Genomic DNA, 15447 nt, shown 5'->3' with positions numbered 1-15447 from the left:
ATATTCTCCCTTCCTCCTCCTTCACCTAGATTTATATGCTGAGTGCCATATTGTAGGGAATGTCCCTCTGGTCAGTTGGGGTCAGCTGTCCTGGCTTTGTCTCCTCTCAGCTGCTTCTGCACCCCCAGCCTCCCCACTGATGGCTGATAGCTGAAACACACCTGTGTTATCAACACCATTTCCAACACAAACCCAAAACATAGCTCCGTACCAGCTACTATGGAAAAGTAACTGTACTCCAACCAAAACCAGTACAAACAGAAAGAAGGATTACCCAGCTCTTAGCAAAAAGCACCTTTATCTTAGGTGGAAATTGTCCTTGCTGTGTGACACTTCAGCTTTCATTTGGAATACATGATATATAAAATCCAACTTGCTCTATACCTTCAAAAAAACTATTCCAGTTTGAGCCTTATCTTACTTTCTTGGTTATGTGTCTTTTAATTTACCTGTTGTAGTATTAAAATACCACTTTTTGTCAGATAAAATTATATTCATGTGTGTTTCATTACTACACATGGCTTAACCATACCAGTACAATCATGTAATCACATTGCACTTTACAGACATTTTCTGAGCAGTTGATCCTCTGAACTCCTCACCTTTTTCAGATGAGGCTCTGACACTGAAACCAGGCTTCTAAAAAGCTGTATTATAGCTAAAATGTTTTGCAATACAGATAGACACCTCCATTTAAAACAATTGCTTAGATTTTTTTTGCTTGTTTTGAGAATAATCGTATTTTTGGTATCATTGGGGCCAAAAGTTTAAAAAAGTATTTGCAGCAAACTAGTGGTTAACAAGTACTAAAAAAATAATTTAAGGTACCTGTCAGTACAGCTGCAGAGTGCAAGTGTTTCTGGCCCTGGGCAAAAGAGAATGTCAGATCAGTGAGCTAACTTATTTGATTTATGTTCTCACCCCAGAATAAGCTGTTTGAGTGTTTTATACTATATGAAAGTCTGTCTGAATGCCTTAATGGTACTGTACATCTCCTTCATAAATCTACTAATATTAGTATGTTCACTGCTGGAAAATTCCCTAAACCTTTGAGATTATTTCTCATAGGAGAGAGTAGTTTTTTGGGTTTTTTTGGTGTTTCAAAATGTTTTAGAATGTGACCAAAAAGTGTGTCATTAAAGCATCTTTGTATTTCTCAGCAAGGTGACCCAAATAAAGCAATCTCCCACTGCTCTTGTAATAAGCTGCTGAATCTTAAAGATTCTTAATGCTGCTTGTCAGGTTGTGCAGTTCTGCAGCTGAGCATGTTTTGAAATGGATGTGACAAATATTACACAGTCCTCTTTGGGATTCAGTGGTTTCAGATGAGCTGCTCCCCTGGGCATAGAGCTTCTTGAACACAGAAATGAGCTGGGGGTGTGCACTGAAAATGGTAATGTTTGTGTTGTAAAGAAGCCATGGATTTTTCTGAAAGGTACTCTTTACAAACTCGGTAGCATTTTCCTGATGGCTTGCAAGGGGCAGGAGGAAACCCTTTTGTTAAGCTTGGCCAGTTAAAATCCTTTCCTTTATTTTTGTAGGGTTTTTAGACCTGCTTTCATTGAACACTGGGCAGGGACACGAGTGTTTTCAACAGAATGAGACTCGGAGGTGAGAGGGGTCCGTGCTGCCACATGATGGCAGCAAAATCATGCTCAGTACTAGGAGTTTACGGAGTGCTTCATGTGTTGGGACTGGTTTCTCTCCCATACCCTGCCCTCCCATAACGAGAGCAAAAAGGAATGTTTTAAAGTATTGGAGATAACACAACTGTGGGAGCTATTAATGCACTAATGCCAATAAGGCTGCATCTTCTCAAAATGCATCCTCTAGTTTATTAGCTAACACATACTGTTTGTTTTTAAAGTTTTTAGTACATTTATCTTTGCTTTGAAATATAATGGGCTTGCAAATTATCATTTTACATGCTTATTAACAACATAAAAGTATCTGAATACTGGAAAATAAGAGTGTACTGAATAGACCCCATTCTTAACATTTGAGTAAGAAGGCATTCATCACTTCCTGCCTTCATATTGACCACAGTGCCTTTGGGAACGTGCTTTACAAGGCCTCTCTGTCCATCTGCAGTAGTTGACTTAATATGTACCATTGCTTGTTTTGCAGTCTATTGCAACACTGCAACAGTGATCTGATATTTTTTCAGCCTATTATGTCAATATATCGCTACATCTAGCTTTCACATTCTGTAAACTCAGATACTCTGCCTTATTGTTATTAAAGGTGTTATTTTTGCTAGTTAAAACAAATGCCAAAAATTATTCCCAAATCCTGTAGTAGAATGTGTTTAAATACACATTTGTACAATTAGCAAAATATGAACATTTAAGAGAAATTTAATCTTTAGCTTGAGCTGTCATTAGATGTAAGCACTGAAGAAAGTTAATATGCACATTCTGAATTAATTTTACACTTTATGAAGCTGCTAAGTCTTACCAAAAAAAAGTGAAGTGTGCTTTCTCTGAGTTTTTTCTTTTTCTTGTGATTGGATTTGTCACATAATTATCCACTGCAAATGCAGCTATCACTGGCATATTTCAGCCTTCTTACATGCTCTGAGTTGCTTTTTAGTGTGAGTGTTGTTATTTGGGAGCTGTAAGCCATCATTTTCTTAGAAGAAGCAACATCCACAACTTTAGTGGCTTTTAGTGTCAGTCTTGAACTGTGCAGTACTCTGGTCAGATTGGTGCTGGCCGCTCTCTAGTGGAGACCTAATGAGCAGCATCAGTTCAGACAGCTGCATTTGAGCCACAGACAGACTGTTTTGAAAGTGCACAAGGGTATGGGTGTGCTGAGTTCCTGCTGTGTTGTCAGCAGTGGCTGGGTTTTGTACAACCACGTCCCTCAGGTCTCAGTTCAGTGCTTTTGGGTGCCCCTCAGACCAGTACTCCAGAAGCAGCTGCTTGTTGGATGTGCAGGAGGAGACATTTCCAACCCTGAGCTGCCTTCTGGCTCTTCCCAGCTGTAGCTGCTTACCATCACCTAAGGGCAGTATTTTAGGGAGTGTTACACACAGCTTTCAGCTGTATTATTTATTATCACTATGATATTTATTACACACTGTAACTCTGTAGTGACCCAGACAGCTGTCTTAGGCAGTCCAATGTCATCTTTCTGGTTTTTAGCATGTGCAGACCTGCCTTTTCTCCAATATGAAGGTTAAAATGAAATTTAACCAAGACCTGCAAAACAGCATTGTTAACAGGGAATTCTTTGTGGTCTGCCTGTATAATGAACTCACAGAGGGGGTCAGACCCAAGGCAAGCTAATCCTAACAAAGGGGATGACTTGGGCTGGATTATGTTTGAATGGCTCAGGCCAAGTTGTCGATGGTATAAGGCAACAGGCTAAACAGATAGGCAGAAAAGGTTTTTCCAGCACTGTGTGGTTATACTGAAACATTCTATATGTTATATGATTGCTCCACTACCTTGTGCTAACTGAGTGTTCTTACAAAAAGGGATTATGAGCCAGAAAAAAAATCCTGGTTTTAAATACCCAGTTATCAGTAGAGGGTGCTATGTTGCTTTTGAATTTGTTCTGCGTAGGTTATATGTTTATCAAAGATATTTTTAGTTAATAATTTATTACTCAAAATTTAGTTCAATTATACCTTTGCTTACATTAGCAGTGCAGTTTACTGTGATAGATCTTGATAATATTAATTTAATTCTGCAAATGAACAGATTTTCTATTTAGCAAGATTCCGTGTTATACTGTGATCAGCTCCGTTATAATGATTTTATGATTAGAGAGTGTTTGCTCCTATTTATATATGGTAATAAATTTATAGAATCTAGTTTATAGGCTTACAAAAACACAAACACCATCATTACATTTCTTACTGGTGTTTGCTGTCAGTGTGATAGCAATGTCATCAGATGAGATGTACAGTTTCTAAGTAGCTGTGCAAGCAATTCATCTTTGGGGGTAGCAAGTGAATGTCAGGAGGAGGTTGTGTGGAAAATAGGGATAAGGAAGACAAAAGCAGCAGACAGGAGCTGAAGGAAATAGAAGATGAGGAGAGAATAAGAAGATACAGAGAAATGAGGCTGATGACTGCCAGATGACAGATTCTGATTTTGGAACTATTGCTTTACTAGCTCTGCCTTCCCAGCTTCTCTGCCTTAATTGCTTTTTCAGGCTTATAAAGTTTCTGACTGTTCCCCATAGTCAGTGTCCTGGCTGCTTGTGGCCACCTCTGCCACTTGCTGAGAGACAGAGCTATGGATTTTTGATGGAAACCCAAAACAGACTATGGGCACTCTTGGCTTTTTGTGGCTTTTTGGTTAGCTTCAAGTCTGGTGGAAGATGATTTGATCTTCTAGGTTTATTCTTGGAAGAAGGCTTGTTAATAAAAGATTTTTGATTTCTGAGAGCTGATAAACTCCTCTGGTATTCTGTTCCATCCATCTGTCCTTCTGCTGTTTCCATTTTTGGTGAATGTGAGATTAAAGATGTGGTCCGATCTCAACATACTTTTGGCTTTTGTGAAATGACAGCTAAAGATGCAACAATTTAGTGAAGATTGACTCTTCATTTAGGAAGGAATGAGCAACCACTGTTTTATTCCCCTGCTCTTTTGTTGAGTCACCTTTTGGGCAGGAATTCCCAGGCTAGTGTTCCTGCATAGCCTGGGCTAAATTTGCCTTCTTCCTGCTGTGAACAGGGAGACTCAGGGTTGCACCCAAAATGATAAGGACTGGGACAGCTCATCCTGAGGAAACAAACAAACAATCCCTTGCCTTCCTTCTGACTGGGCAAGGTTGCTCTGTAGTCCCTATCTGTGGGAATCTTACTCCTGGGAGACATTCCTCAAGGCTTCCTCCATTTTCCTCCTGCTTAAATCTTCTGGTTGTGATCCAGGATCTTGGATGAGTGCCATCCCTTCCGTACTGTTTTGTTAATAACTGCTGACAAAGGAGATGATTCTTACAGAGGGCTGCCTTGTGGCTGGGATATCAAGGGGGTTGTGGTGGACATGTTCTCATTGCTAGTGCTGTCCAAAGGGAACCTGACAGCTTTCCTGACTCTGGGGAGTGGATTGTGCTGCTGTCTGTAGCAGGAGGAGTGTGGTGTGCAGAGGAGGCCATGAGGGTCAGGAGCATGGGTGCTCTCATTTCTGCTCAGCTGAGAGTTCTGCTGGAGTGGCAGATGGTGAATATCAGATCTGGAATTCAAGCCTGATAGCAATCAAGGCTTTGAAAACATAAACTACCTGGCTGAGAAACCCAAGGCAGGATGGCTCCTCTGCTGACATCCCAAGGCTGATCATTTTCCTGTTGGTCCAGGCAGAGCTATCAAATCCTCAAGGGGAGGAAGGAGTGTGTGCATTTCAACCTGTTGGTGTGACACTTCAGCCCTTCTTTTAAATAATCCAGACACTGAGCTGTGTTCCAGAACAAGGCTAACCACTGCAGCTGAAGTTAACAGCCAGTCATGTGCAGGACAATCACAATTTTAATGCTTTAACAAGGGTTATGTAGGAGCCTTTGGGAACTGGCAACCAAAGGCATGGAAAGTTAAGCTAACTAAAATTAATAAGGTGCCTTTGGGGCAAATGTAGGGTATGCAAGAGGAGGGTTTTAATCTTTGGACTGCCAAAGGCTTCCTAGCTGACTGTAGGCAGATTGCTCTAGTTTCTTCCTGCTTGTCTTTATGCAAAATGAGAACAACAGATATTGACTGCCTTGCATGAGCACTTAGGTGTTTTCACCTCATGTAGATACAAAAGTAGTAAGAGCCCAAGGCAGGTATCCAGGGGCAGTGGGGCAATGAGCTTGGAGCAGAGTGCTTGATGTGCAAATCCCATTTGGAAGAGAATTGGAAAAAAATATTCAAAATAGATCTTTTCCCCAAGTAACAATTATTTCATTTCAATAAAGTTGTCTCTGTAACCCAGTCAGTCATGTCATGGTAACACGATTTCTGCAACCCAACAGGCACTGCTGCTCTAAGTGCAGATTTTCACAAGTTTTTAGGTGCTGTACTACAACATGAAACAGGAAATGTGAGGAAAAACAATAAATAGGATCTTGCTCAGGGCCCTCCCAGGGTGAGTTTACACTCAGTACATGGTGGATATCCTGAATTAGCCTTATGTGAATTAGCTCATGTATTATTATCCTGGTAGGGCAGAAGGAAGTTCTCATAGCCTGAATTCTCAGCAGGGTAAATCAGTACTCAGTGAATTCAGTGCAGGTGAAACCAGACTAGCTTGATACCTAAGTGCGCTCATTGGAAGCTATTGTGGGATCTCTGCAGTATTTACTTTGCAGTTTTGCTCTGTAGATGTGCATCTCTAAACTTAAATTGTCAATGGACAGAAAAAGGCATTTCTGAAGTGTGATTTCTTGAGGGTGTTCATCTCAAAATGAGAAAAGCTGTGATACAGAAGTATCTGTTCTCTGTGGTGGATGTAGTAAATCAAGTATATCTGAATTTGGGTGTTGACTGCTTTGTGGATCTATACTAGATTTCAGATATGAAAGTGGAAGATTCCCAAATCCTGTGAGACAACCAGTAGTGTAATTACAGGCTTTGTCCTGTGATATCTCAGAATTGTTAAGAAAATATTGCTGCTTAAAACAATGTCTTTCTTTCCTGTCCTCTGTGCACAGTGAAATACAGTTCAGCTCCTCCAGTACTACCACTTCAGAGAGCCAAGAGCCATCATCTGGGGACCAAGCAGCCAGTGCGCTTCAGCAGCAGCTCCTGCTGATGGTGGCCAGAAGGACCCTTACAGAAAACCCACGGGTACACTGTGATATCTGAGTTTCTAGCATCTTGATCAACTGCTCAATAAACAAATGCTGCAGGCTTGTTCCTGAGACAATTTTGTTGTTTTTGCTATACTGCTTTTCCTGGTATTGCTCACGTGGGAGAAGATGTGTTTTATGTTGATGGATGCAACTCAGCTGTTTTCTGCTGACACTGAGTAGTGTCCTAGGGGACTGTTTAAAGACTCAGTCACTGAAAAAGTTCATCTTCTATCTTCAACTATATTTCATTTGGAAGAGGACACAGCTGTTAGGATTTTAGACACACCACCGGATTTTAATAGTATGAAGTGTTTATTCCAGATTCATTGCTGCCATAAAACCTCATGTCTGGTTTCACTTTTCTGAATTGGGCAACCAGACCTCTGACTGTTGGCTGTGGAATGTTGAAGCCACCTCCTCAATGCAGCTAGTAAAAGAAAAAGGCCCTCAGACATCAGTTTGCATGGTCTTATGTGGACATGAACTTAACAGTGTTTGGGTCTGTGACTTATATAATCTGTTTTTACAATTCCTTTTATAATACCTTTGACTTTCTCTCTGCCATGGCAAATTCTAGTTTGGTATTTATGAATAACAGTAAAATGACAGTTAATTGCCTTTCATCTCAGAGCTCACAGTGGAACATTAAGCTAGTAGGAACTTGTATAAAGGAACTATTTTAAACCACAAATCATTAAGTGGTCCCAAATAGTGTATTTCATACATGGACAGTGTCTTCCATCTAAAGGCTCTGATGTTTTCCAGATATTTATAGTCTTGTAAACTGCCTGTAAATTAGAGAACAATTGTCATTTCTGCTTTCTCTTTTAGGGAGACTGCTCCTCAAGGTCACATTAGCAAATTTGTAGCCAGGCCAGGCAGTAATTTCAGAATGTCCTGGTTTCTGAATTTTTTTTCTTAAACATGAAATTCTGAGCCTACATAAGTCAGGAAAAGCATTGTCATTGATTTCAGTGAAGCTAGGGCTTCAGGCTGTTGCTGACACCATATAAGTTCATGAAGTGAATTTTTATAAGCCCTTTTTGAGAGGAGAAACAGTTAGACTTGAGTGACTTGCTCAGCAGGGCTAGTCAGAGAGTTTCCCAAATCCAGCTCAAAAATCTGACTCCCACCTAAGCAGTGCAATACTCACACAGAGGATTTCATCCAAAGGTTGCAGTTCCTCAGGAGCCAAAATGTTCAGTTATGCACTCAGCTAAAGGCACATTAGGCTGTACTGGGGACTCACTGATCAGATCCTCAGGTGTTTTTAATGAACTCTCTGCCACTATTTTGAATTTTTATCTAGTTATGGTGAGAAATCTACATTAGATGTGTGAAGTTAATGACTGCAGCAGTCTGAATTTTGCTTTACTTTCTGTTGGGTAATAGGACCCAAGAGAAACAAAACTGTGCCAGTGTTAGCAACTGTAATATTTTAAAACATGTTTTTTTTCTTTAAAAATGGCCTGACCCCATGTTTAAGTTACTTTTTAAAGTAGTAATAAAAATATTAAAATTTGGACTACATAAACTTTTGGATTTTAAAGTCAGCATAGTGAAAGGATTGCAATTGGTCTCAGGGTTTTTAGTCACTCAGAATTGTTAATAAAGGAAAAAATGCCAAATAGCCCAGCAACCCCTTGCATATCTCAATGCTCAGAAGTATAAGGGGTTGTCCTGCACTACTAGCAATTGAGCTCCCTGGCTCTGCATGTCTGTACACTTTTAGTCAATTGGAGGCATGAGATAAAATGCCTAAACTTGAATTTCTTTCTCCAGGCTTATGCTAGCCTGTTTCACCTCATGTTTGCCAGCAGACTGAGGGTATCTGAGCTGTTTCCCAGCTGATGCACAGTAATACATTGTCATGTATAAACTCTTATGTAAAATTCCTTTTCCTGGAAAGGGAAGATTAGAAATTTTTCCAATATTCTGAGAAAAAAAAAGTAAGAATTCCTTTTTGCAGGTGGACAGGTTGTTTAAAAAACTTTGCTTTGCTAACAGTTACAATTCTAAAATCAATTGCTTCACACAGAAATCCCCTGCCCTCACTAGGAATGTTAATCTAACACAGATAACTCTAATGTAGACATTGCCTAGAGTTCCATAATGAGTATATTTGTTGATTAATCATCTTTAAGGAGGGATGGGTAAAAGGCTGCCTAGGAGGAGATAGAAAACCACTGGAATTCACAGTAATTTGAAATCTCAATTTCTTCTTCTTGGAAGAAAAATGATTGATTATTCCCCCTCCATAACATAGTAATGATAACTTTGTAAAAAACAATCACTCCTTTGCAGAGATTTTTTTCATCTGTTGTCTAGCTTTGCAGGCTTGGCTGATGGTCTGCAGATAGTTGGAGGGGAGTTGTAGAGAAGAGTTGGAAAAAGCCTTAGAATCTGGCAAAAGCAATATTCAAAAGGATGGATTTATGATTATGATGGTGTGATTAGAGACACGAAATTAGTTTATGCTATTTGTGCTTGTTTGCAATTTTTTTTCCTCCTCTTTCTGTTCTTGAGGAGGCACACCTGATGTGGTATTCAAAGCATCTCTGGAAAGATAAACAAAGCTGTGGTCTGGAAGAAAAGTTGATAAGTCACACCTCTAGACTTTAGGGCCTACTTTTTTTTTTTTTTTGTTTAATTTAAAAAGAAGGATTTGTCCTGTCACGTTTTTGTGTTGTGCTGTAATTAGCCTGATACATGGGAAAATCTTCTAAAAGAAACTTTAGACATGTACTGGATCAGGACTAGAAAATAATTACTTTTTAAATTAATATTTAGAATTACTTTTCAAAGCATATTGTCACTATTGAGCTCCATAATTAATATAGCTTCTGTTTCATCTGCAACAATTAAGCTGGTGCGATATTTTTGTTTCTAACTTAAAATTAAGAAAATAAATTTGCCAATATGCTCCCACTACTGCTTTTATTTAAAAAAAAAAAATCTGATACTTGATGTAAATTTGGCTTTTTGGACTCCTGTTTTGCTGGCAGCTGTGTGAGAGAGTTTTGTGTATTTCTTGTTTGTTTTTATAGCAGCCCAGCCAGGACCCTGAGGATTCTTCATGCTCTTCAGCACAAAGGAAGCTGAACAGGCAGTTTTACAGATTTGTGATATTCCCTGGCAAGTGGATTAAAGTCTGGTATGACCGTCTCACCTTGTTGGCACTGTTGGACAGGTAAGCTTTTTTTTTTCAAGCTGTTCTAGGTAGTGTTAAGGTGGGTGGCTCCTCCTGTCCAGAGAGCAGTGCTGATCACTAGAGAAATAAAATTCAGGTTGAACAGATAGATGTTGAGTAGATAGATGTGTTTTTGCTTTAAATTGAAGTTCAGGGTTGGTTTCAGTGGTTCTTGCTACCCTTTGTCTTCAGGTAGGGACTTTGATTCATGTGAGTGCCAGGCTTGTAGACTAGTCTGTAATTTGACTCACAGATGTTACAGATCCAATGATTTCTGATGAGAAAATCAGTAGTAGAATGGTCCCAGAGTATTGTAAACCAAGTACTCCAATGTTTAAAAAAAGAAAATGATTTATAGAATGGTATTCAAGTGAAGATATTTTTTTTTGAGCTGCTGCATCTGTTCCAGTTCAAGTTTATTTGTCTCTGCTTCTGTTGGTGGTGCTGTGTCATATGGGTTAACAAGGACTCCACAGCAGAAATTTCAGGTGGCAGTTTTACCTGATGCGGAAATCAGGCTACATGTCAGGGAGTTTCAAGTCCAGAGCAGATATTTATTTATCTGTAGTGTTTTATCTCTGTGTTTCAATTGCATGGAAATCTTTTCTGCTGATAAGCTCTTTTGTTGCAGCCTGAATATTGACACTGTTTTTTATCTCAGCTTCCGTGTTCTAACAGAATAGATAAAACAAATAAAACATCAGATGACAAATTTGGTCTTTCATCCAGTTCCTTGCTGTCAGATGTATATTTTTCATTAATGGAATGCCTTATTTCCTCATTTAAAAGTGTTTGGGTATTTGATGTTATTTGTAGTTGTTCATGTGTTGGGGTTTTTTTGTTTTGTTTGTTTTTGCTTTTATGAGCATACACTTTTCTACACTAAAATCATCTCCATTGTGGGATTCTAATTGGGAAATGAGATGGGAAGGGATGTTAGACTTCAGTGCATATGGCTTTTTTTTCCTGTAACATTTTAGCTATCATTTTGGGCAAGGTTTTTGGCATGGGGATCAAATACTGTTGAATGTGGAAATGTAGTTATGGGATCCAGTGAACTCTGATGGCTGCAGCACTCACAGCTCATACCAGCTACAAATGCACCTGCCTTGCTCTAATGAATCTACAAATATTTGTACTTCTCCAACACTTTTATTCACATAGGACAGAAGATATAAAGGAAAATGTGTTTGCTGTCCTTCTAGTAGTTCTTGTTTCACTTCTTGGATTCCTGACTCTGAACCAAGGCTTCTGTAAAGACATTTGGGTTCTCTTGTTCTGTCTTGTGATGGCCAGCTGCCAGTATTCTCTCCTCAAGGTAGGACTCAAGTTCATAGCCAATTGCTGAATTCTCTTCTAACTTCTACAAAGAAAAAAATCCTGTAAGCAAACATGGTTTTTTCTGTTTTGTTTTTAGAGTGTTCAGCCTGATCCTGCTTCGCCCATACATGTAAGTCTCAGTCAGTAAAACAAGTCTTTCTCCTCTGTTATGTCTTGCGTACTGTGAAACAGCTGGCTGTTCAGTGAAACACAGGTATTAGCTGTTGTAGCTAATAAATACATCTGTGATTTCAAGACGTTGTACTAGGTTTAATTATTTTTAAGCTATTTGAATTCATCACTGCTATTAGAAAAGTGCTTTTTCTTTAAGTTAATATGTGCAGTGAATATTCATCTGGACTGTCTTACTGATGTTTGATCCTGTGACATGACACAAAGCTTTTCTTTGCTTTCCTTTAGAAACAGGCAGAAAAGAGCAGAAGTTCCAGACTAGCAGCTCAGTTGTTGCTCAGTTGGGATTTTTTTGTATTTTTTTTTCTTTGAGACTGGGTATTTATCTTTTTATTTTTTAAATCTGCTACTGAAAAATTATTTATTTAAAGTATTATTAGCTCATTGAATGGCACAGGTGTTTTCCCTTTGTTACAATATGGTCACAGTTTCTGTGCTTGTGTCCTGAAGAAATTGCTGAATCTTTGGGTGAATGCAGGATGTAAGGATCCTTGCTGATTGCTATGGGTTTTTTTATTGGATATATCTAAGAAATTGAACTCTGATGGTGCCAACCACCTTGCAGAGAACTTGTTCTTTACACAAGTCTGTCCTTATTATAGGACTCTTCTGGAGGCATCATCCTACAACTTCAACCTTATCACTCCACCTGTCATGGTGTCTCAGCATTTTTGATTTGTTGATCTTGGAAGACATTTCAGTGGCCATAATGCCTTTTCCTTTCTTTTACACTGGGTGCTAGTTGCTTATGCTTCTTATTTAGCTCTTTGAATACTTTTGAGGTTGCCCTCTCTTCCCTCAAGTTTCAAAAATGACATGTTGAAAACTTCAGGTCTGTTAGATCAGCTCCCTTTGGCAGGGTGCAATTATTTTTGTCAGTTTAGAGGCTAGAAGTACAGGCTGAACTTGAAATTGATGTTTTTTATGTATGTATACTGAACACTTCACTAACTGGATTTCAGAAGATTCTCAGTTTCTCTTTCATGGCAACTATTTAGGGGTGAGGTTATGGTGGTTTTGGTTATAATGCATTCATAGGAAAAACCTGTCTGCATAAAAAGTAGAGAAAGGAAATAAACAGCAACTTACCCATTGTAGGGTAGTATTTTCAATACATTAGAGAAATAGTCCAGTCTCAGTGAAAAGTTGGCGAATGTTGTGAGTAAAATAATATAATTTGTCAGCCCAACTGGCATCTGTCTAGATATAATAATATGAACTGTGATCACATAGTTTGCACTTAATCAGACGTGTGTATGTACGTTTGTTTAAAGTGGGTGGCAAACACTTCAGTCAAAACTTCATTATGAACCTATCCAGCCCATATGTTTTTATAGTGTTAAACATAAGGTAGTGTTTAAACAGAACTTTTTTTTTTTAATGCATAATCCAGGTCTGAATTTCAGGTTCTCACAGTACTATTACAAGTGTTATTTGCTGTATTGTATTGTGTAAGTCATGCAGCAATGGAACAAAGTAACAATGGGTGTATTCCCATATTCCTTTTCTGTCCTAAAACTTTATTAGGCATATTCTCTTGCAAACTTTTTGTGCACTATACAAACTACAATAGAAATAAAATTTAGAAATCTTTTCCACTAAGGGTTTTAAAGGTGGAGGTGTTGTCATGCTAAAATAGAAGATTAGCAATTTCTATATTATAACTTTTTAACACAACAGGTATTTGTAAAGGCTTGCTTGAGCTACAAAGCACCTCAGAAACAGGAGAATGAGTAGGCAAGAAGAAATACCATGTACTGTTTCATAATTCATGTGGCTGCATTAAATTTGAAGACAATAATGTCTCTTGATGTTAATGTAAGGATGCAGAACAGCAGAGTGATTGAAGAATGATCAGTATCACACCCATGAATGAAAATGCAGATGAGATTTTTTGAGTTTGAAACAAACCATTATGATCCTCAGGTCTGCACAGTGAATTAAGTTCTGTTCATGGATCCATGAGTAGCCACTATGCCTTATGTTATCCACAGCTGCCAAGGAGGTTCCAAACTTCTTCCCTATATCATGTGCAGAGTTTGTTTCTGTTTAATGTGACTTTGTCATCTCTAGCCTTTTGAAAGACTGCTTTAAAATAGCATCCAGTGAGTTCAGAAAACACTGTGCCTAGAGATGCCATAAGCTTTTGTTCCAAACTCCCCCTGAGTGTCACTGTATTCACTTGCTGCTGTTGAGGAAAGAGCTTTTATTGTTGCTGCAGGTTTAGTACTGGTGTCTGCTACAAGATGGGAGTCCGATTTTCCTGTCAGCTGGAGTTTTAGCCTTTCCAGTTCTGGTCCACTGGGAGCTGGTGGCCTTTAAGTGCTGTTTACACAGGGGTATGTGGTTCTGGGATGGTGAAATTTGGGAGCAGCCTCCTCACTGGAGTGGCGGAGAGAAGAAAATCAAGTCCATTCTGAAGTGTGTTATATTTTGCTGTTAGTGACCTGATACAAGCAACCTGCTGCTGTCTGCAGGGCATTAAAATTCAGAGATCCAAGAGATCCTTGTCATGTGCACTCAAAGATTTTAGAAAAACCTTAGGCAAGGTTTTACATTTAGTAAATGGCTCTATAGAAGGATCAGGAGAGCTTGTCTCTAAGCACCTCATAAGACACCCGCAAAGCTCAGCATCTAGCTTGGGCTTACAAAGGTATTTGAGCTTGAAAGATTGCAGTCATGCTCTTAACAAGATTTAGGGAATCTCTTACATATATTCATTGTCTCAGTCCTGTTATGTCCCAGAGCAGATAGCTAACTCAGTTGTGTAGCTACCACAGGCAGTTTCCCAAATCCCATAAGGCACTTATGAAGTATTTGTAATTTGTCCCTGTAAGCTTTTCTGTAGAACTGAGCACATGCACACTTCTTTCTATAAAAAAGCCTTTTGTTTTCTCCTTTTACAAATGTGCACCCACAAACAAAAAAAATCTATTAGATATTTCTAAAATTTTTCTATCAAAATGCTTTGCAGTCAAAACTACTATTGTAGTAAATTGAAGTGTTTGTGAAAATACTCCTTGTTGAAAGTCTTAACATTGTTTTAGAAATATGAAATGCATCACTGCTAAGTTGGTAAGATGTGAATGTGTATCTGAAACATATTAATGAGAAACATGGACACGAAAAAAGTGACTTTTTTAGCAGACTGTGGGAAGAGAAAAGCTTTCACTGACATTTTTATCAGTGAAGAAAAAAAAATATTGTTTAACAAATGAGATGTAAAATATAAAAGGAATTCTGCTTCATTATTTAAATCTTTCTAAACAAGAATGCAGAGTGGAATCATTTCACCAAGATTAAGTCAGTTTTGCGTGTCAAAATCTGGTGAACTTGCTTAGTAAAACAAAATGAACCCTTAATATCTAAAAGAGCTTGTTAAACAAGTTGTGCTGCCCATTTTGATGAAGGGCTGCTTAGCTTTGTCTGTCACTGGCAGGTATAGGAGAGCTTTGCTCCTATTTTTCTGTTTGTTTCTTTTTAAAACCTTAAAAAATTAAGTTTCATGTCTATTCCCTGACTGTGACTTTTGGGAAGTGATCTTCTCTTTCCCAGAAGGTGTCAACTGTTGCCCTCAAACCAGTCCTGTCCCAAATAATGCCCCTCACATGAAGCATGTAAGTGACAGTGAAATACCTCATTAACACTTGCAGGAGTTCCTCTTTCTTGTGTTGTGTTGCATGTTCCCCAGATGTGGGGACTGGAGTATTTGCTGTGCTCTAGGAAGCTCCTTCAGCTTGAGCACAGCCCAAGTAGTGCAGGAGCTGTGCAGGCCCTGCCCTTCTGAGTGCATTGCTGCTGCATTGCTTTGCTTCTGTTGATAAGGTTCTAGAAAGATTTCAGGATTCTGGCTCATTACCCACCACCACCACCTTTAAAACAGGGAAGGTAGTATTTGTTCACATTTTGTAGCTTTCAGAAAGCCTCTGGAATCTGCTTCCTTAATCATAAATGACATTACTA

General features: G+C 38.8%; 1 protein-coding gene across 3 annotated transcripts in view; it reads left to right on the top strand.

The window, feature by feature from the left end:
* Positions 1-15447, top strand: part of PCNX2 (pecanex 2) — a 156971-nt gene that overhangs the window by 28827 nt on the left and 112697 nt on the right. For all 3 annotated transcript variants that reach the window (XR_012579570.1, XM_074537489.1, XM_074537490.1), the window contains 4 exons: positions 6642-6777; positions 9830-9972; positions 11137-11290; positions 11390-11422. Coding sequence is in view for 2 of the 3 variants with exons in the window: in XM_074537489.1 (XP_074393590.1) it covers positions 6642-6777; positions 9830-9972; positions 11137-11290; positions 11390-11422 (466 nt within the window). In the remaining variant the exon portion in view is untranslated. The remainder of the gene's footprint in view (positions 1-6641; positions 6778-9829; positions 9973-11136; positions 11291-11389; positions 11423-15447) is intronic.

This window comes from Zonotrichia albicollis, chromosome 3, assembly GCF_047830755.1.
Source record: "Zonotrichia albicollis isolate bZonAlb1 chromosome 3, bZonAlb1.hap1, whole genome shotgun sequence".
Lineage (NCBI taxonomy): Eukaryota > Metazoa > Chordata > Aves > Passeriformes > Passerellidae > Zonotrichia > Zonotrichia albicollis.
This window is presented reverse-complemented; position numbering and strand designations above follow the sequence as displayed.